The following is a 21,954-nucleotide window of genomic DNA, read 5'->3' on the forward strand; positions in this document are numbered from 1 at the left end:
AGAAAGTATTTCTCATATATTATGTATTCATCACACAGTGAGTTATCACAAGTTTTTTCTATTAATCTTGGTGGTTTTCAGCTGACAGAAAGCTGGGCTCTCTCAGAAAAGTGGAACACTGCACTATTAATTCAATTCAAAAAGTGTTACGAGTGTTAACGCTAATGATTGAAAGTTGAGTGGAAGGAAAAACTGTACGTTTTCTAATGTTTTGCATTTTAAAATTTAATTTAAGCCAAAACAGATTCTCAATAGATTGTTCAAACTAAGTTTTTTCCCCCCACTTTTATTAAATCTTATTCTCATGTACAGCGTTTATAGCATAGACTGCAGCTCGAGTCGGTGCTTTAAGACAGTGGTCCCCAACCTTTTTATTACAGCGGACCGGCCCAAGCCTTCGTAAATTTCCTGCGGACCGGGGGGGGGGGGGGGGGGGACTGCGTGCGTTGTGAGGATCGAAAGGGGTGGCGCGTTGTGAGCTGGCGCAAGACTCAACCCTCGGCATCGTACGATTTTCAAAATAAAAGCTCCTCCAGACTCAATACATAGAACGGACATATTTAATTATTTCTTGCGCGACCCGGTACCAATTGGTCCACGGACCGGTACCGGTCCGCGGCCCGGTGGTTGGGGACCACTGCTCTACAGAATACATGGAGCGGCTTTAATGAATTTTAGATAAAAAATGATTTGCATAGATTTGAACCGGGGAGCATGGGGGGAATAAGATGAAAGGAGAAAGAACAATATGACAAAGTGACACAAGAGACTCTCAGTTCAGTGCTTTAATGTGTACAAAGAGATAAATGCTGATTAGTGACATCTCTACGACGGCATCTAAAACATGCCAATACACATGCACAAATAAGACTCTTTTTTTCCTTCTTCTTCTGCCTGCCACGCATACTTGTACATTTGTGCAATCATCCACACTAAATCCCTACGCACATCATTAGACAGTGTTGCCCCTCCCAGTCTACTGGGAGAGGAAGTATATATATAAAAAAAGGAGCTGTTTCTGTTTACAAGCCTCTACTTTTCATTAAGTTTGTTACTAAGCAAACAAATGCTAACAGTCACGGCTAAGTCAGACCTCGGCTAAAACGTACAAAGGGATAGGAAACGAAAGAAGCATCGTCCGGGTGCAGGAAGGATCTTGTAAATATTTTTTTTGTTCTTTTAAAAAAATAAAAAAAAATCCAATTGCACTCAAACTGACCCAGTCTGATCTGATTTATTAAAGAAACGCTGCATTTCTTTAATAGAGTACTTTAATCTGCTTCAAATCCAGGGTGAACAATCTCAACAAGCAACTGCCTGAGTTTGAAAATAGTTCAGCAAGTCTTTGTTGTGGGATTGAACCTTTTATAGAGTATTTTTTGTGTGTCTTAATAAGCATCAGTGTATCTTCTCACGTCTAGCTTTTATTAAACCATCATTGAAACATGCGTGCTTATTTTAACTCCCGGCTCTGATAAAGTGTAGCTGCTTCACGAAAACATCCATAGTCAGCAAAACGCCCCGATAAAGCTTAAATGGCACAATCGTAAGCAAAGTGATGGCTGTAATCTAAATAAATCCATCAGATGTGTCCCCCTTAGACCACCTGAGATGAGACAAATTAGGAAAATTGTCATGAAATAAGAAATGGTGATCGTCTATAAGACATAAAAATAGAAAGGCGGTACAAAATAACCAAAACAAAATCTCCTTTTGAAACAATACCATGTGAGATTCCAGTCAAAGTCACTGCAGTAGCTATGCTGTGCCACCAGGTGGCGATAATTGTCCAGATTGGACGAAATCCACAGCATGAATAAAGCAGCTCTAGGCTAAAATGTAACCAAAACCAAAAGAAAATGTTACGATTGGGTTGTTTTGGAGTGTGTTTATTTATTGTGTGTTTTTGCACATTTTAAAATCAGTTGATGCATTTTTTTTTCTTGTAAAGTGCCTTGACATAACTTTTGCTTTGAGCTGTCGTGATACAAGTAAACTGAAATTAATCCCATTTTCTTTTGTTTGCAGCTCAATCGAAGTGGTCAGAAAAGAGCAAGACATAAAATCACGTGATTTTAATGTTTTAACATATATTTTGGTAAATGTTGCAGTTCGCTGTTCAGTGTAACCACACTGCATTATATTTACACTACTTTTTCCATGTTTCTAATTCACTTTACATTTACATTCTTTAATTAATGAGTTGAGTCATTATTGTTAAGTAGCTATTTATTCTGTCAATTACTGGGAGGAATGAGAGTGACTTTGGTTGGTGGAACAGTAAATTACTAATTGGATTAAATGTTTGGGGGTTTTTTCACTCAAAGTGAGCTGATTTTATAGAAGCAGTTTTTCTTTGCAAAGGGGTTGATATTAAAACAAAAATTACAAGTCAAAATACAAGACTAGCCAAATTTTGAGAGGTTCTACAATGAACAAAAGGATTTCTGAAGACTCTTTTAAAGTGGATTTAAAAGAAAAAAACCTGTGTGATGTATATGTGTGGACTGGCTATCCTGAGATTATTAAAATATGCAAAGTGAGGAACACTCTGGCTTTCTTTGTCAGAAAGTACAAGAGTTTTTTCTGATTGGATATAGGAGCCTTTAGCCTGGAACTGCTTTAGCCATGCTTAGGATCTGCTGGCAAAACCAGATGAAACCAGATGGAAAATCTGTTTTAAAAAAATAAAATAAAATCCAAAAAGGTGTCGCATAAAAAAAAAAAAAAAATCTTGCTGCTTTGGACACAAAGACGAAACAGAAAAGAGTTTTAGTTTTGGAAAATGCAGCAAACATAATCTAAGCGGTGCCAAAATGACAATAGGAGAAAAGCACAGAACAGTAATAAGAAGCTTAATGTGTCAAAAAGACAACATAAATTCTTAGTATGATGTACAAACCTTCATTGCTATGCTTGTCGACGTGAAATAAACGGACTTCTGTCATTTCCCTGAAGCGGGTGGCCGCCGTCCAAGTCCTTCATTTGTTTCTGGTGGCTGGGGAGTCGCCCTGGATCCTATTTTGGGATGACGGTTGCATGACAGCGCTCCGCGGTAAATATGTGACAATGGAAGGACAGCGAATGAAAGACGCTGCTTGAATCTCCAAATATCCACAGGAGAACTGCTTTGCATTCAAATCCCTACACACCTGGAGAGTGGGGCGGAAAAATGAGTTCCCAAGAAGAGGAAAGTTATCCAGGAAACAGAATGTAGGGTAAAAAAAAGACACTTTGAAAATAGCTGATAAATTCTTAAAAAAATACTGACTTAGGAATTATAGTGGAACCCTTAAAGTAATCAATATAAATAAAAAAAAAATGATGGCACCTCTGAAAAACTAAACAGCAATACATAAAAAATTATCTGCCTCTATAAAGCTTGCTTTTTTGTCACACTTTAATATTTAACTAATTTTAATATTGCAGAGGAATAACATATTAAAAAAATCTAAATATGACACAATCTGGATAAAAATGTCAGGCCATGATTATGTGGCAGGGAAAACAGAATTGTCAGCTAATCTTTTCTGAAATGCAATAGAGTGTTGAAGTAAAATACCAGACTTACTTCTTTTTTACCATTTCTTAGATCAATTAATTGTGACATTTTCTTCCTCTGTGCAACTCAGCACATCCCAGAACGTCTTCAACCAGAAACTACATATTGAGTGATGCATAGGTTCCTGACATTTACAGTTGACAAGAGAAGAACAGTTTGGTCCATGAAAATAGTTTGAATTTATGACTGGGAGCGACTTATATGTCAGTAGCCATGGTTACATACACCAACGGATAGAGCTTTTCGTTCATTTGTTCAAATATGTTGTATGTAGCAACATATTTGCATTGTGCATTATCACAGCTGACGTGTAGAATGTGACTGTGTTTACTGCAGATCCAGGTTATAAGGAGTTATTAGATACGGTGATCTGGAAAATTCTGCTAGCATTTTGTTTTAAACTGAGAGGCTAGCTAAGAAGTAGCAGTGGCTTTCTGCAATGCAAGGCACAGGATACTGACAAAAATTAAGTTTCCCATTAAAGCCAATATCTTCCACCCGTAGCGTAGCTATTTCAGAGTTAAGCATATATTTTTTTTTTCTTCTGGGAACACAGAACACCCAACTTACAAGCTCAAATGGATTATAGCAAAAATGTAGAAGTGCAGGTCTTGCCACTACTGCTTTGCTTGATCACATATACTGAATACAGCCTAATGTGTTGATGACTTGCAGAAAGGCACAAATGGAGTACTGTTGAGTAAATTCTTGAATACTATGTGGAACCATGATAAAACTATTACTTAGTACAAGAAAAGTTGAATGATCTCCAATTAACTGCCCTCTCTAAAGAGTCAAGATTGAACATTTACCCTTTCTCTGCACCCGTTTGAATTCATTTAAAGGTACCTATGTGATTTTTGTGTGAGATATTGTTTTTACATCAGACTGAACCACACCATCCTTTATCACCCCCAAGAAGGCCGAGCAATTTCACCAAAAGCAGCCAGGAAACGAGACAAGACATGAACACCCCGAGGAATCTCAATCAGATGAGTGCATAATTACAAGATTCCATTCAGAACAATCCTCCTTTATCTCATGGCCGTTGTGCATGTAAACCTGACTACTGACGGGCTGACAACACTCCTTTATCACAGAGAGAATTACCAGAGGGCGAAACCGTACACCAAATGACAGGTGGCTGGAGAAACTCCGTTCAATTGGCAATCGAAGATGCTTTGAGGCCTCGGAGGGCCGTACTGTCTTACAATCCCCGACCGTGGGTAATCAATCATGACAGCTGCATGTGCACTCCCCGTGGGTTGCCGTGGTAACAGACAAGTGGGTCGATAACGGAATATTGAGTGGGTGTCTTACGTTTTTTTTTTTTTATTATTCCTGCCCTCACCTTCCTCCAGGAAGAGTCTGTCTGTTGAAAAGTTATGAGGATGTGATCCGCTTCCACACCCTTGCGGATCCCTAGGGACTCCAAAGGACTCTGAAAAACAAAACGGCTTCCACGTCTAACCAAGCCGTAGGTTTTGACAACGGAGCTGGAAACCGAGGTGAAGAAATTCGAAGGGACCCAGCCAAAGAACATGCAACAATTTTCTAATTAACAGAGTCACAAACTTGGGTTTGTGGAACCAAGAACAGAGGGAGAGTTGTTGAGACTATGGTCAACAGGTTTTCTGAAGGCTGTAACAGAAGTCTGCCAAGATGATGAGTCCGCATCAAAAATTATTTTGACAGAGGCAAAAAAAGATAACATCTTGACAATCGGCTTTAATTCCAACGGTCAAAGCTTGGGGCACTCAAATCTGATGTTCATTACTTCCAGCACATCCTGGGAAATCAGGTGTTAAAAAAAACATAACCCCTCCACCCCCATCTTTACTTCTTTGCCACAATGTAGCTGTGAAGTTCCCAGCTGTTATTGGAGTTAGTAGTAATCCTCATAGCTCTTTGGGTTGAGGCAGTAGAGGACTCCCCCACCAAAGGAAAAGATGGTCCCTCCCCAAGCCAGCCCGTAGCCCCAGTTGAATTCATGATAGATCCTCAGGTTGATACTCTCGATGAACTTGATGGGGAAGAGGACCAAGCTGCAGGCCTGGAGGACAACTGGAGAAGACAAGGCATGGTTAAACACAAGATGTCATTTTTAAAGTACAATCACAATGTCATTCTGTGCTCAGCATCAACAGAGAATAAGCAGAACAAGTGTGAACAGCATTTCTTAAATATGACCACAATTAGAAAACAGCTTAGTTTAGTGGAAGTACTCCACTTCAATAACATTGCACCAACAAATGGATGTGCACTGCCAAGCTCAGACCATACTGTTATCTGTATCACAGTGTGACTTATCACCATCAACTCAATTTTGACATTAAAGACTTAAAATACACATCTGGAGATTATGGAGGGCAGAGTTCAAGGTCATGTTCACAAAAAGACAATGAGGTCATTTGAATTGTGTTAAATGAAGCATCTTGCTAGAATTACAAGATGGGTACTCTGTTGGCCTTAAAAGATGGATATTGTCAACAACAATACACAGGTAGACTGTGGAGTGTAAACAATGCTCAGTTGATACCAAAGATCCAAGAAATTGCAAAGAAAATATCCAAAATACCACCACCAGTCTGAACTGTTGATACAAATCAGGATGAAATGAGGGTTTGATGCTTACACTAAATTGTAGAGTCTGAATGTTGGAGACGAAATCAAGCCTCATTGGACCAGCCAACTTTCTTCCACTCGATAACGGTTCCAGTTTGGTGAGGTAGTGTGAACTGTAACCATTTCCTGTTTTTAGCTGCCAGAAGCAAAAGTGGTCCTCAGCTCCTTGCAGTTGGATCTTCCGGAAATCCTGACTGTACTTTTTTTGTGGTTATCTTTAAAGTAGTTATGTGAATTATATTAAAGAAGTCAGCCTTGACCTCTAACATCAAAGAATTTTTGCTTGCTGTCCTCGTTGGATATTTTCTCTTTCTAGAACAAGTTCATGTAAACCCAGAAGCTGTACGGCTGTGACAAATCCTCTTAGCTCAGTAGTTTCTGAAATAGTAGCATCGGCCTGTCTGATACCAGCTGTCATGCCACATTCAAAGTCACTTAGATCCTCTTCTTCATTCTGATGTTTGGTTCAAACTTCAGCAACTTGTCTTCATCACATCTAGATGCCTAAATGTATTGAGTTTCTGCCATGTGGATGATTGATTTATTATTTGTGTCAACAAGCCATTGATAGATGCATCTCATGAATAGTCTAATGAGTGAATGAACTTTCATCACTTGCTTGTAGATGCAGCAAAGTATTATTCCTAATGCTTTTTTGCAAGTCCCAGTGTCGCCTCTGTATTGAGCAAACCACGAGACAAATAAGATAGCAAACCACTTTTATTCAATACTTCCTCTGTGTGTCACTCCCAAAGGTCTTCTGTGTTGATTTACAAACCACGCTCTGTCTGTGTCCCTTATACTCCCTGTATTTATGTCTTTAAAGACATCTGTGCAATTGCAAGAACTTACTTAATTTGCTTCGTGTGCATTCATGTCCAAACCTTTCCAACTGTACGTCAGTGCAAAGTTTACTGCAAACTCTAGAAGTTACTGGAAATCAGATGTTAGATAGGTGCTTCAGGTAGATTTTCTGTGTACATTTTCAGCAACAACCATTTTAGTGATCCTTAACAATGATTTCCCATTGCTTTGGTCTTGGGTTGTCCATTGAGTATTTTACATGAATTTGGAGAAATTTTGTTTGTTTCTTTTTAAACAGAATTTGTTCAATGTAGCCACATTAGCTAAATTCCTAAGTTTGAGTTTGTGAATTGAATCTGAATGAGATTTAAGCCCAGATTTTGAGTAGCCTACTCCAAAATCTTTTCTGAGCCACTGAGAGCCATGAATATCGAAGTCCGTTTCTCATCTGTTCTTGAATTTGTTTAAAATGGGGAGGTCATGCGTTGCTTTTGAGATCTTGTAGTCTACCTCATGTTGTCAGCAAAGTATTAGCTAAGCCATTTCTTGACTTGACAGTCAAGCAGTAATCAGGCCTGGGGGTTAGTAAAACAAAGCCTCCAAAATGCAGATAATCAAAATTAATTAATGGGCGCAGATTCCTTTTATAATATTAAATATGTGGAAACATAAGAGAGGTTATCATTTTCTGACATTAAATCTGATTGATGATCATTCATCAAGGGTTCATGTAGTTTTTGTGGTCAGTATTTAAAATGTCATGTAAAAAAGGTTTAGGTTGATCAAAGGAAAAGAAGTACATGTTGAGTGTTGATTGTTTTTCTTTCTTTCACTTTTGCATTCTGAATGGGAGGACGCAGTGTTCACCAGGACAAAAAATAATTTTATATAACACCACAGGATGTGTAATGTCTAATGTTCCTTTTGTCACGCACTCATAAACCACCGAAAAGTCCAATAAGATAAATTTAGGCTTGTGGTTATCGTCACAAAATGTTCAAAGCTCAATGGTTTTTAAATTCTTACGGAAGGTTATATAAATACATAAGCCTTCATATTCTCCAAACTTCCTGATTTGCAAACAAACCATGTCAGCCTTCTAACGTCCGGAACCAATGACAGCTTGCTAGCAAACACCACAGCAGAGCTTTAGAGGCATCGCTTAAAAGCTCAAGGCTGTTGTGTCAACAATTTTAAGAACGCTAAAAGTCACACGCTGCCGCTTCGGTAAAACTCTGATTTTTTATTTTTTTTTCCCCACTGCTGCTAATCTTGTGCATTCTGGTTAACCCTAAACTCCAGATGGCCTTTAAAACAGCACTCAATTCTATTTCGCTTTCAGTATGATCTTGGTAACTAAGGTAACACATTGTTCGCAAATTGCAAAAGCGAACCGCTTTATATTGCTGAGGCATTATGTCTCGAGGCCTTTTATCACAAGACACCCTGCCGTGTTTAACATAAAGAGAATCTTAAAGCAATCTGAGGGACATCATAGAATTATAGCTATTAGAGGAACATATGCTGAGGCTCCATTATTGTAACAAGACGTGTTTTCAGTAACACTAAAGGAAGTTTCACAGAAGCACAATTCAACAGCAGAGCTGCAAAATAACTGCTGGAGTAGAAAAACGAAGCTGTTTAATTCAAAGTGCTTGGAATATTCACACTTTAAGCACATTTGCGTCATCCCTTAAAGTCGGGACGGTTTCCACTCAGCTGCTAGTCATGCTAAGGTTTGTTCGCTACGGCTAAGAAACAGATCCTGCTTTTCAAAATAAATCACATCGCAGATATAAGAAAATAAATGAATAAATGAAAATGTCTCCTCATTCTACGCTGCGAGAAGCTGGGTTGCTGTTGGACTTGAAGTGAGGGGATGACGGGAGAGTTAAAGAGGCGGGCGTGACACCACATTTCATAGTCGACCATAGAAATAGGATTTCCTCTGAAGAGTGAGAGAGCGGAAAACTGTGTGAGTGTGAGATACTGCAGGTGTGTGTCTTGGGTTAAATGAGGAAATAAGGATTAGCGTGAGAGTTTCATTTGAAAACCTTATGAAAATTGGGTAATTAAATAGTGTGTGACCTAAGTAGGACCTTTAACATTAAAATCACAGACTTTGCTTAGACTATTAAGTCAGAAAAGGATTTCGTTTTTTGATACTTTGTGTTCATCTATTGCATGAAATTCTAATAAAATATTCTGAAATTTCTGGTTGTAATGTGACAACGTGACAACTAAAAAAAAAAACAAACAAAAAAAACAGTCATAGTATTTTTGAAAAAACACAGTGTTTCGTCTAGAGTGTGCGCTGACCTGCGGCGAAGAGCATGAAGGCAACGAGAGCGTAGAACCGCCGTCTTGTGCCGATGCACACGGCAACCAAAGCGACTAGGAATGACATCAACACCAAGGCTCCGCCCCCTAGCAACAAGGCCAGTGTGGCAACCTGCCAGTCTGGAAGGGGAGGATGGGGAAAAAGAAGAAGTAAAACAGTAAAATGTTTAATAAACATAAAGACACGAAAATTTGATGCAAATTAGTGATTGGCATTATAGGGTCAGTCTTTACAGAAAATGGTGTGGATTTCTGTACCCTTCTCCTGACTGATACCTTTGGACAATGAGCTAATTTGGTAAAAAAAAAAAAAAAAGATGGCAGGTCTTTAAATGCTGTAATTGTATCTAAAGGTAGATCTCAGTTTTAAACAAAACCTGGAATTTTAACAGGAACATTTAGACTTTATGCTCATTCCATTATTCCCAGCCTCAAAAATATCAGTGTTTATGTTAGCATTTTTTTCTTTGTAGAAAAACAACCAACTGTAGTCCTTCAAAAAAGGAGTTCAAGCAAGGCATAAAATAGCAGCATTATGCTTTTTTTTCTTTCTTTTTTGCATTTTGGGAAACAAATTAATGTAAAAAAATATGCCTTAAATATGCCTCTTGGGAGAACACAAACAAGACAAATCATTCTCATTTTGCACTGCTCTATTATTTACAAGCATCAGGTATAATGCTTTTATCTGTGGGGGTGGGGGAGCGTGCGACGGAAAGCGGCGCGGGAGCAAACAAGGTGTGGAAGGGAGAAGCAAGACAGAGCGAGGAGTGTTTGGAAAAGCAGAATTGCAATTGCCAGTTGCGGGAGAGGAGAAACTGAGCAAAGTCTAAATGGATGAGTAGAGCAAGGTGACAGGAAGGGGGACGGGGTCGGTGGGTTCGGCACATTGAGATAGAGAGTGAAGGTAAAGAACTGAGAGCAGCAAAAGCACCTGAGCCTTCAAAAGGCATTGGCTAAAAGGTTCACTGGCTTGTTGTCAAAAATCTATCTCCGTCTGTATATGGGGAGCATTTGAGGTTGAAGGGCAGTGAGAAGCAAGAACACACAAACCTACCAAACTCACGCTGAAATGTACAATAAGCTGAACACTGAAGTGTATTAGATATTAGCAAAACTGAGTGAAGCATGTTTGATTGTAAATGTGACACTCGATAAAGACTCAACGTTTTTAAGTGATAAATCCTAACTTAAATCCTCATTTTAGGCTACATCTTTATGTAAAAAAAAAAACAAAAAAACAAAAACAAAAACAAAAAAACAATTTTTTGATCATGATTGATTTGTAAAATCAATGAAAGGGTAAAAATTTTCATGCTTAATGTAGGGCCTGTAGTGGTTTTAACTCTCACACTATATGAGAACACTGTTTTCAACCATCTAAGAGGATACAATTCCAGTTATAAGTTCCAATGCTTTCTCTCTCTCTCAAAAAAACCCCAAAAAACTCAGTTCTCATTCTCAAAACGTCATCAAAATGAGGTTTCCTCAAACGTAATACGTTTTGCATAAATATCTTTGGTCGTGTTTTAATCTTGCTCCTCCCGCAGAAAAGAAAAGTTACAAACAGATAAACTTACAAGCCCACTAGCATCTTGCTAGCTGCAGCAAGATGCTGAGGATTCCGAGGAGAAAATATTAACATGTGAGAGTTAAAACAAGAAATCCTGCCTTTAAATTCAAAGCACATGCTGTCGGTTTGTAGTAGAACAATTCACGCTCCCCCAACCAACCCCCCAAGTTTTCATTGGTGTGAAAGTGGACTGGCTTGTTAATACAATGAGTTTTTCCTTTTACTTAAAGCAGGACGCCTGCTGTAAAATAGGCCTACCATGCTGTTTCTGTTAGCCAGCCGTTTTCTTCCAACTGCACACAAACACGAGGGTTTGGAGCAGAACATTTAAATTGGAGCCGGCAAACGTGCAGATTTCTAACACACACAGAACATGTTGTTCTGTGCTGCTGCTTACTGAAAAATACCTTTTGCTGTAATGTGACTTGTTGCCATGTGACGGGATTAGCATGGCAACAAGTCACATTTCTTTCCTTATCCTGTAGAGATAGCCCGAGCTGTCGTGCAGATCAGCCGCTTTTATGCCCTGTGTTTAAAACAGGGCGTCGCTATAGAAACTAATGTACACTGAGACAAATTAGGAGTGCTTCACATGTTAGGAACGAGATAAGAAGTTAGCTTAATCGTTTAGCGTTAGCCGCGTCTCAACCTGACGTACTTTTCCCACCGTCACGTTCACGAATCAAAGCCAAATTAGAGATTATTTGGAAGGTTTATTGTGGATCTTCACTTCATTTATTTTTTATTTTTTATTGTAAAAGTAAATAAATAAAGATCAAGAGCTCTTAAGGCTAGTCATTTTGTTGCAAAGATACAAAAACTGGAATGGCCAACTCAAAAATCCATCAAATATAATTATAGAGGTCATTCTGAAGCAAGTTTGTCTATCAGAGTGGTGAAGTCAAAGTCCATCCAATCTAAATAGTTCACTATTCAGTTGACTAGAAGAGACAACTAACAGTTGACTATTTAGTGACAAATATTTTTGCTGTTCTATATGCGGCAAATGTATGAATTTGCCAATCTGAAGCAAATTTATATACCAGAGCCATGTCCCAAAATGACTTGCAACTTCAAATGCATGTGAAAGATGGCTTAAAAAGGTATTGACCCACATGTGCTCCACACTTTTCAGATAAAAATCCTCAGTACAATTTCTTAAAGTGGAGTAAATACTGTGGCACTGAGCTGCATCCTGCCCCTCTGATGCAATAGTTGACACTGGCCAGAGAAAATAAATAAATGAGAAGATAAAAGCCTAATGGATTGCATTTATATAGCACTCCTCAAGTCGTATCGACCACCTTGAAGAAGGTTAAAAGTCACAATCGCGATTAAAACTGAAATTTGATATATTTATTCTGAATCCAACCAAATTGTTGGAGCAAAAAAAAAAAACAAAAAAAAAAAACAACCCCAAAAATCCCCACAAAGTTAACAAAAACAGAGTTATTAAAACTATATTGGACTTTTCTAAAATACATATATTTACAGCAACTCAGACTAAAACAAACAAACAAAAAAAGCTTTAGTTGTAAAATCAAGTTTCCTCAACATGAATAAGTTTATGGATGTTCTTTTCTTTAAGTGCTCTTAGTTTTACACCATCTGGAACACGATGCACATATGAATTTTTTCAGACAGCTTACAAGATTTTAAACCAATCAAACATGGAATCAGCAGACCAAACAACCGTATATAAAATAAGCATGCTACCACATAAGAACGCTGGTGACTACTGTACCTATATATATTACAAGATTTCCGATTCTTTCTTCAGCTGCTACAAATAGAACGAGCGTCTCTGGAGGGAGCTCTGAGAGGGGAGTCGCAGTCGGGAAGGGAGGAAGAAAACAAAAAGAGGGGGATGAAACGTGACCGTGGAGAAATAGCAAAGGGAGACGGTGAGGTGAGGAGCGTGGCTAAATAACAATGAGAAAATAATTAATGCATAAACAAAGGAGTCATTAAGGACAGCAAAGCAAAGGGGGAATAAATGGGGGGGATGAGAAACAATGAAAGACGGGAAGATGTATGAAACAAAGCAAAAATGAGAAAAGAAATCTTGCTCAATTGTACGGGGAAAAAAAGCCCAGAGTGGATCAATACAAGTGAAAGAGAATGATGATAGAAGAGGAGAATGGGGAGACCAAATTTAGGGAGGGCGGGCGTTCTGTCTTCACTGATGACTGATCTCACAATGCCTTAGGAGACAAAAGCAAGAAAAACGACGCCTCGCTTTGCACTTAAATGTCTCAGAGGGTGCCTCTGTGACTGACAGGCAGAAGCATCTGGTACCTGCCTGTAAGGACAAAAGCCCACTGGAGTGTTTCAGCATCTGAGGCTCCCCTCAGAAAAACAGCAGATCCCCAGTTTCTGCAAGGACCTGATTGGGTTCTGGGTGCATTTACTGCACAAAACCCATGCCTGCAGCATGTTTTGCATCTACTTCCAAACAGTTGAAAAATGACACTATGTGAGAAATGCTCCAATTATTCCATGTTTCAGGGTAGTTAAAATAATTCATATCTCAATATAATCAATACTAGAAGGACAAATTATTCAAAGGTGCTCACAAGTGTCAAAATCTACACAAACATTCACATATGCCCTAATTGTTGCACTTCATCTGACAGCAGCTAACTGTGCTAACGCTGAAAGCTAGCACTACGACAATGAGCAACTTAAAAAGGTCAGAAAACCTTCTGTATCAGCAGCTGTGAGGTAGTTATCCTCCCAGTAAAATTAAACAACCGCTATCTGTTTTACTAAGCTAACACTGTCAGTTTAAATAAGCTAGTGCTATCTGTTTAAATCAGCTAAAGTTATCTGTTAGCTAAGCTAACGCTGTCTGTTTAAATCAACTAAAGTTATTTGTTAGCTAAGCTAACGCTGTCGATTTAAATCAACTAGAGATTTCTGTTAGCTAAGCTAGTGCTGTCTGTTTAAATCAGCTAAAGTTAACTGTTAGATAACCTTGCTCTGTTGGTTTAAATAAGCTAGTGCTGTTGTTTAAATCAGCTAGAGTTATCTGTTTAGCTAAGCTAACGTTGTCAATTTCAATAAGCTAATGTCATTAATTTTAAAATTAGCTTGATGGACATGGATAACCCAGGGACAGCATTCTGTTGATCCATTTATTGGTTAGGAGTGAATGAACCAGGCTATGTAATGCGTAATGTCGTCAGATGTTGACTGCATATGGCTGCAATAAACAAGAGAGCGTGGACACATTTTTCTAGAAATTGAGGAGGTTAATTTGAATTTTGCCGTTTCCATCAATCTCTTTTCTACTGCGATACTTCAAAATGCATTAAGAAAAACTGCTGAAGTAAACACGGCTAATGATGCATTGGTAGCACGTTGATGAGGCTTGATGTGAGCTGCCACATTCAAACGGTGGGGTCAGAATTTAATGTGAACATCATGAAGGCATGAATCCATGGTGTAATTACACAAAGGGCGCTTTCTTGACACACTTTGGTCCAACTTTTGGGCAATAATTTAGCATCGTTTAAGATGCCATAGCATTTGAATGTGGACTAAAATCTTAAAAGAATATCTTGCTAAGTACAGGTAATGAGGAATTAAAGTGAGGTTAAATGGGCTCCAACCAGGTAATAGCAAGGTGAGCCTAACAAAGTGCACTGCAAGTGTATAATGTCATGCAATTGTGTTATACGTCTTCCAAAATTTTTGCCTACATAGCATTTTACAACACCTTTCAGCTAAGTTTGATATCTTAGAAAAAAAAACAAAAAAAAACCCCAGAACCATTAGTGAATGAAAAAATGACCCAATTAAAGAAACCCAAGACAGTTGCGACAAGCAAGACAGAACTTAGTTTTAAGATCAATGCAGGTGCAATGGTAAGACACACACACACACCCAAGCCGACACCTACACACTCACGCAGACACCTAATTAGGGAGTCTGGGTCTGGATGTGAGTAGGTATGTGTGAAAAGCAAAGAAAGAATGTGTGTGTGTGTGTGTGTTTGCTGTCTATGAGGGGAATAGAGAGAGAGAGGGGGGGGGGAACGGAGACGCAACAACAGAGAAATCAGAGTGTGACATGAAATATTTACAAGGGCTTCAGAGAAGAATGTCCAGAAATAGGTCAGCTCAAGATGGTAGCCTCTTACTGGCACACGCACACACACCCACACACACTCCACATATGCAGCCACCGACACTCCCAACTCAGTCCAGTACCACAACAAACTGGTATGCAAACAAGTCATCAGTCATTTCCCAGGGAGTCGGGGCTAAAACACAACCTCGCTATCACTTAGTGAAATACGGCTGGATATGACGACAAACAGCAAACCAGAACTGAAACTAAGAAATGAGACAGCATTTTTTTTCCTTCCCTCCACACCTTCCTGCCGTTTGGAGTCGTGGACGTGGAATAATTAGCTTCAAGTTAGTGGCAACACCCCTGAGAGTCCATGCTCCTCAGTTGTGTTTGAGACATAAATAATCGGCTGAAGGAAATTGATGCAAGGTAATTAGTCTTGATGGGCACCCCACAAATCTGGCCTTTGTGGAACAGAAGAGTGGCAAAGGGAAAACCGGAGGAGTCTGGTTGGAGGTTTGCCGCGAGCCATGGAGCACAGCAAAGATCCACTGGTTAGCCAATCAGCTCTGCGAATCACAGTCCCGACTTTGAAACGTGGTGGTGGCGGTGTCATGCTGTGGGAGGAGGGCGCTTTTCTTTAGCAGGTACAGGAAGAGAGAAATACTGGAGAACCCTAAAAGGAAACCTAATGGAAGCTGTGGAAGAGACGGCAAAGGCTGACCTTCAAGGAAGACAGCCAGGGTTGCAATGGAATGTAATCTCATCCTGTCAAATTACAATCAAAGAACTACAGGAAGAAAGAAAGAAATGCACAAGCTATGTTTAGAAACTACAGTGACAAAACTCTTAGCAAGTTACAGCCAACTTTTCTAAAAGTTATTCTACCTGAGCAGCAGTGAATTTTTAAGGAATTCTAAAGTCAAACTTAGAAAATAAAACAAATCCTAGAACGGTAATTTATGCGTTATTGTCCCTTGTATAGCATTTAGATGTCAGTGATGTGCCAAGGTATACTCTAAAATGACTTGTAAAAAATAATTAAATAAAGCTGAAAAATTCTGATGTATTTTTACAAAGAAAAAGAAATCAAACATACTCTATCAGAGGAGATCTCTCCTGATGAAAGCTTCTCATTTCAAATCCACAATAATTACTGTTTCAGTTACATTGTATTTGTCTATATTAGAGGTTACTTATTGTGTTCATAATGACAGAAGTAGAACCAAACATTGTGACTGTGTGCGCCTGGTGTACCTTTGTCCAGTGTGCTGTTGCACTCCCACTTCTCAAAGCTCCCCGGCTTCCAGCAGGACTCCCACAGAGACAGGTAGTACTGGTCGTCGGCGGTCACCCACGCCGGACTCATCACGGCTCCCACGTCCAAGCAGAGCGCCAAGAACACGCACACCAGCCCGACCAGCTTCAGCGGGGTCAGCGGGGAGCTGTGCGCCGACTCCTCCGTCTCCGTGACGGCCGAGGACATGGCGGGGTCGGAGAGGCGCGTAAGGCTCACGGCCGAAGCGGAGGGTGCATGCGTGGGAATGGAGAGAGGGAGTCGAGGCGCGTCGCGGGAACCTGGCGGAATGCGGCAGCCGCCTGCGATGCGCGCTGGACGGACGCTGCGCCTGTTGGGGCACCGCTGCCGCCGCGCGGCGGAGACCTGTGCCGTTTCCAGCTGACGTCAACGGCTTCACAAAAAAAAAAAAACTGCAGGTGCAACCGGGTCCTAAAAAGACAACCAGATGGACACTTGAGAGCTGAAGACATGCATGACACCTTCTGAGAGTAATATTCCAGTTTTGTGATGAAGTATGAGTTTCTTCTGGAGAATTTTACATGTGAGTAATAATAATAAAAGGATTGTAGAAAAAAAAGGTCTGGGTAAATTTAAAATTTTGCTTTAAGATGCGATGACATCACGTAAGGCCTGCCAATCAAACTGATCAGTTGGCATTAGAAAACACATCAGTCCTCTTCCAATAATATTTCCATGTGCTTTGTAATCTGTTTTCTGGAATTCCACGTGTAGGCAAAATAAGGGTGAGAAACTATTTTAAAACCATCTGATAACCACAAACTTCTGTTTAATCTGGTGGGATTTGGTTTGATATCACAACAAATACTGCGACAGACTGGCGACCTGTCCAGGGTGACCCCGCCTCTCACCCGGGACGCAGCTGGAGAGGAACCAGCAACCCTCCCGACCCCATTAGGGAAGAAGGGTGTAAAGAAAATGGATGGATGGATGGATGGATATCACAACAAATATTAGATTGCTATTGTAAAGTGGAAGGAACATAACACCTGTAATCAAACATCTGATGTCTGGCGTGAATTTTTAGCCAAATAATGTACAGCGCAGCCATCTGGTTTCTAAAGCGCCAAACAATGGTGAAAATGTATTTGTAGATTTGTAGTTGGCATTTTCTGTATTTAACACAAGTGAATGAATGAAAAAAAAATGCATTTCTGGATTACGAGTGTCATAAAATACAATTCTGCTATTTTTAAATTTATATGTAGATATATACATATTGGGGCTGCACAGTGGTGCAGTTGGTAGAGCTGTTGCCTTGTAGCAAGAAGGACCTGGGTTCGATTCCCACCTTTCTGCATGGAGTTTGCATGTTCTCCATGTGCATGAGTGGGTTCTCCAGCTTCCTCCCACAGTCCAAAAACATGACTGTCAGGTTAATTGGTCTCTCTAAATTCTCCCTAGGTGTGAGTGTGTGTGTGAATGGTTGTTTGTCCTGTCTGCCTCTGTTTCCCTGCCTCTCGCCCGGAATGTTAGCTTGAGATAGGCACCAGCACCTCCCGACCCCATTAGGGACGAGGATGTACAGAAAATGGATGGATGGATGTATACATATATAAACATATTCCTTATTATTTTAGACTCAAGACATTTGGAAAATGAACCTAAAGTGCCACTTTTGCGTCGTGTTTGTTTATAATCTCAGTAGATTACCTTTTTGTGTTTAATGTAAACAAAAACCTATTAAAAAAAAAGTTCAAAAAGTTGCCAGATATTGGGCTTCTTTCTTTTTAGTGACACTACCTTGTTTCCACTCCATCTCTTTTATTCCTGTCAGCTGCTTTCTTATTCTCCTTTGTTCTGCTCCTCTGCCTCCCTTCATCATCCCTTAATATTCCAGTGATGGGAAGTAAACAAGGCCATCTTTTCCCATCCATCAGTCTCTCCTTTTCTTTCTTTCTTTCCGGTCAGATAAACATATGGATAGCTCCGTCTCCTTGAACCTGAGCTCTATGGCTTTCTTGGCCTCCCTGCTTGATCATTGGCTGTGTCATGAGTATGCAGAGGAAAAAATCACATTTCTCGACATGTGCCTCCCACTTCCCTCTATTCTCAGCCCTTTTATTTGTAAGGCCCTTTCCAACAGGAAGTTTCTGTAGTGCTATCTAAAAAAGAAAAAAAATATATTATTTTTTTTTTCCTAGGAATGTTCAAAGTACATCTTCATCGCTTCTTTGTTCTCCAAGTACGTCTTGCAGGGATGGAGGTGTGCTTGCTTTCCGTATCAAACTCCAGAGTGATTCCTTCGACGAATCAAGACGGCTTCACAAATGTAACGCCACCGCGCTTCATTCAACCAAAAAAAAAAAAAGAAAAACACTTCCGAATTGCAACACGGCACATTCTCTCACCTGCTCGTCTCCTTACAGAGAGAAGCAAGGATCTCTGGGATGTCCTGTGTGGCAGTCTGTGAAACATGAGACGCAGCTGCATAATGGCTGCAGGAAAATAGACTTAGTCTTCAATGAGCGAGACCAGTTAAAAGATTAGGCATCTCCTTTCTTTCTTTTTTCATAGAGTCCAGTAAATGTCAAGCTTTTTTTGGACAGACCATTTTAAATATTCAAAAAACAACAGATTACTTGAAACCCTCTAACACAGGACCACCACACCACACTTTCCGGCAAATTCTGTGGGCGTTTGCACACAAGTACAGGTTGTTGAGGTTGGGATCACGGCTGAAAAGGAAGAACCCACGCCTCCAAATTGCACCTGACCCCGATTGGGTTGCTTGGAGACCCAAGGAAGCCGTAAATCTTCATGTAGCAATTTGAATGTAGCATGTTCTGTACCTGTCAGGCTGTAAAAGTGATCAGGGCTCCGTTTGCATGAGGTGAGACAGCAGGACTGTTGTCAATAACAGGTTCTCTGAGGACTAATGAATAATAATGTGTGCAAATTTCTTCACTGGATCATTAAAAAACTTTTAGCAGACGTGAAACTTGACTTACAGGAGTCCACAGTAGAAAGTTGACTGAGCAAAGGGGTTGAGGTTTATGTTGGACCTCATTTAGCTACTGCAAGGATGCATGCATGACCCTCAGAAAATGAGGCAGTCAGGAAAACTGGCTCACAAAATAAGAAGCCTGGACTGATGTGTTTTTTAGCCTTGAATGAAAGGTGAGGCTTTCTTTTAAAGAAAGTTAAACTATTCACTTTCAGCATTCTCCAGTCCCAGACCCAGTTACAAGAGATTCAGCCATTGAAAACCTACATATCTCGTCTTTTAGAAGGACACAATCGTTCATTAATCCCATTTCTTTATGTATTCTGAATGATTTCTTGAATTCTAAATTGTTTTTATTCCACAAAGAAATTTCTAATGAGCTCTGCAGACTTCCTTGCAGTAAAAAAAAAAAGAAATAACTCAAATTTGTCTAACAGCACTTCTCAAGGTTCCTCTTTAAAACATAAACTCAAATAAATGTCTATCCTTTTATAATTTACTCTTTTTACCAAGTGCAGATATTTTCTTTGGTCTGCTCTTTTTCATTACTGTTTTTTTTTCTTTTTCTCATTAAACTGATGAAATTTGAAAGTTACATCTTGAACATCAGCTTGCCTTACTTCATTAGCTTGGTCCGCGCATCAGTTTGCAATTCCCAAAACTTTCTGATCTCATTTTCAACATCATTAACTCTTAGCTCTATTTCTAATGCTATCATTCAACATTACTTATTACAATGCGTTGAAGTAACTGGATATATGAAATCATGAAAATAGGAATAAAAACATTAAACGTTTACTTGCATTGTGATGGACTGGTGACTTTTCCAGGGTGGAGATCAAGGGAATGAAACCCCGGACAAGACCCCACTTTGAACCTGGTCAGAGTCTTTATCGACAATGACAATGATTTTACAATCATTCTAACTTACAAATTCGTTACAAAGTGTCTATAGAACAACAAAGTAAAACACCATGGCAATGTCTAATAAAAGTTTTTTTAAAATTTATATATATATACACATATATATATCAAAGCCGACTCCCTCATATTATTGTTGAATTTAGCAAAGAGAAATAATTTTGGTCAATTTAACAGACTTAAAACAGGAAAAGGTTAGTCTGATTTAATGTCAGAAAAAAGAGAAAGTAAGTCTGAAAGAATGAAAACATCTGTATCGAACATTAATTCATGCCAACATTTAGAATTTATACTTTTAGATCTGCCAGGAAAAAGCGATCGAGGACTTTTACAATTTGAGTTGATAATAACAATATTTTGACACAAAAAAATATGTAGATTGTAGGAATGATAGTGTAATATCAGACAAAGACAATATAGTGCTTTGTTAGAAGTTTGTAACTCGACAGTTGGAAGATTGCACATTTTTGGACAATATTGCCACTTCTAACACCCAAAAAGAGCAAAGCATTCCAATTTACTGTGCAGGACAAATGTGTTTTGTGGTATAATTTCAAAACTTCTAAGTCTGCTGTCCTGAAAAGGCCGCATGCTACAGAGAGCTCAGACTGAGTGATGTGAGTGAAACCAGAGTTTGTCTTCCTGGGGGACATTTACTGTCTGGTGAAACTGTAGAATTCCACACGCTTCCCGTTTTCCTCAAATTCTGTGGACACAGAAGGGTCGATTGGGGGAAAAAATGGCAGTTTACATTTTCCACATTTTCCCCCTGGAAAGATTTAAAACAAACAAACAAAAAAATCTTCTTTCTATGTTTGGACTCTTTGTTGGTTTACCTTTCAAGCAGACGAAATAGAAGTGTTCTCCACACAGAAAATTTCTCCAGTAGAACGAGTCGTCAGCGTCCATGCCACCGCAGGGACTTGTGACCTGCCAGATTTGTTGTTCTTTCCAGTAAATGTAGCTCAGAGAAGCACCAGACATCCAAAGCCACGAGCTCCCCATCAGACACCTGCAGCAAAAACAATCCAGACACTAAAAATGTCACTTTTACAGTTCTTGAACCCTTGGACTGGCCTAGCAGTCTGGAGGATACCTGCGCAGTCCCAGCCACACATGTCCGGAAGCAACGGAGGAAGCAATCGTTTGCCAGGAAGGTTGTGTTTTTAACACTGCCTCCAAACCTCTCTGCTCCTGCTCACTGCGAACGCTGAGGAGGTCCCAGTAGTGCTCCCTGCAGTACAACAAGGCTTCCGACCAGCACAGCTTCTTCTGCACATCGGCTCCTCTCCGTCCCATCACCACTGCGCTGAAGGATGGCGAGGGAGCAGCCGGTTCTGGGAAAATATGGCTTCCATAAATACATGTTGGGCCAATGTTCACAGGAAACATTGGCCCAAAAAGTTTGATTCTTTTTTTCTTTTTTTTTTTTACAGTGGATTCTAAATATAAAACAGCTTTCACTAACCTCCATATATTTCTAGCTCACACATTGTCAGAATGCCGTATGAGGTGCTGATCTTCACGGTCAACATCCGACCAGTCATTCCTGTGCAGTTAAAGGTTTTGGTGCCCCCATGGGGGATGGAGGAAATGACAGCACATCTGAGAAGGAGACATACAAATCACAAATAGAAATAAATAAAAATAAATATAAATAGAAATCATACAAATAAATAAATATAAATAGAAATCATACAAATCCAGATCACTGAAAAACACGGAGTCGACACTGCAAACTGAGCCAACAGCAGATGTATGAAGATCCTTGAACCTTTTGAAACTTA

General features: G+C 39.6%; 2 protein-coding genes across 2 annotated transcripts; both read right to left on the reverse strand.

Annotated features, from left to right (window-relative positions):
• Positions 1–770: 770 nt before the first annotated feature.
• On the reverse strand, positions 771–16,602 carry LOC122827391 (transmembrane protein 47-like). Its single transcript, XM_044110275.1, has 3 exons — positions 16,239–16,602; positions 9,311–9,451; positions 771–5,626 (listed from the first exon to the last, which is right to left on the reverse strand). Exons 1-3 carry the CDS (start codon positions 16,465–16,467, stop codon positions 5,448–5,450), a joined length of 549 nt encoding a protein of 182 aa, XP_043966210.1. The 5' UTR covers positions 16,468–16,602; the 3' UTR covers positions 771–5,447.
• LOC122827390 (macrophage mannose receptor 1-like) lies at positions 16,494–21,905 on the reverse strand. The gene is made up of 6 exons (XM_044110274.1): positions 21,871–21,905; positions 21,636–21,772; positions 21,264–21,504; positions 21,004–21,179; positions 20,825–20,873; positions 16,494–16,710 (listed from the first exon to the last, which is right to left on the reverse strand). The coding sequence occupies exons 2-6, from the start codon at positions 21,712–21,714 to the stop codon at positions 16,494–16,496; spliced, it is 762 nt and encodes a 253-aa protein (XP_043966209.1). The 5' UTR covers positions 21,715–21,772; positions 21,871–21,905.
• Between the last annotated feature and the right edge of the window lie 49 nt (positions 21,906–21,954).

The sequence above is a fragment of the Gambusia affinis genome, linkage group LG24, assembly GCF_019740435.1.
Source record: "Gambusia affinis linkage group LG24, SWU_Gaff_1.0, whole genome shotgun sequence".
In the NCBI taxonomy this organism is placed as follows: domain Eukaryota; kingdom Metazoa; phylum Chordata; class Actinopteri; order Cyprinodontiformes; family Poeciliidae; genus Gambusia; species Gambusia affinis.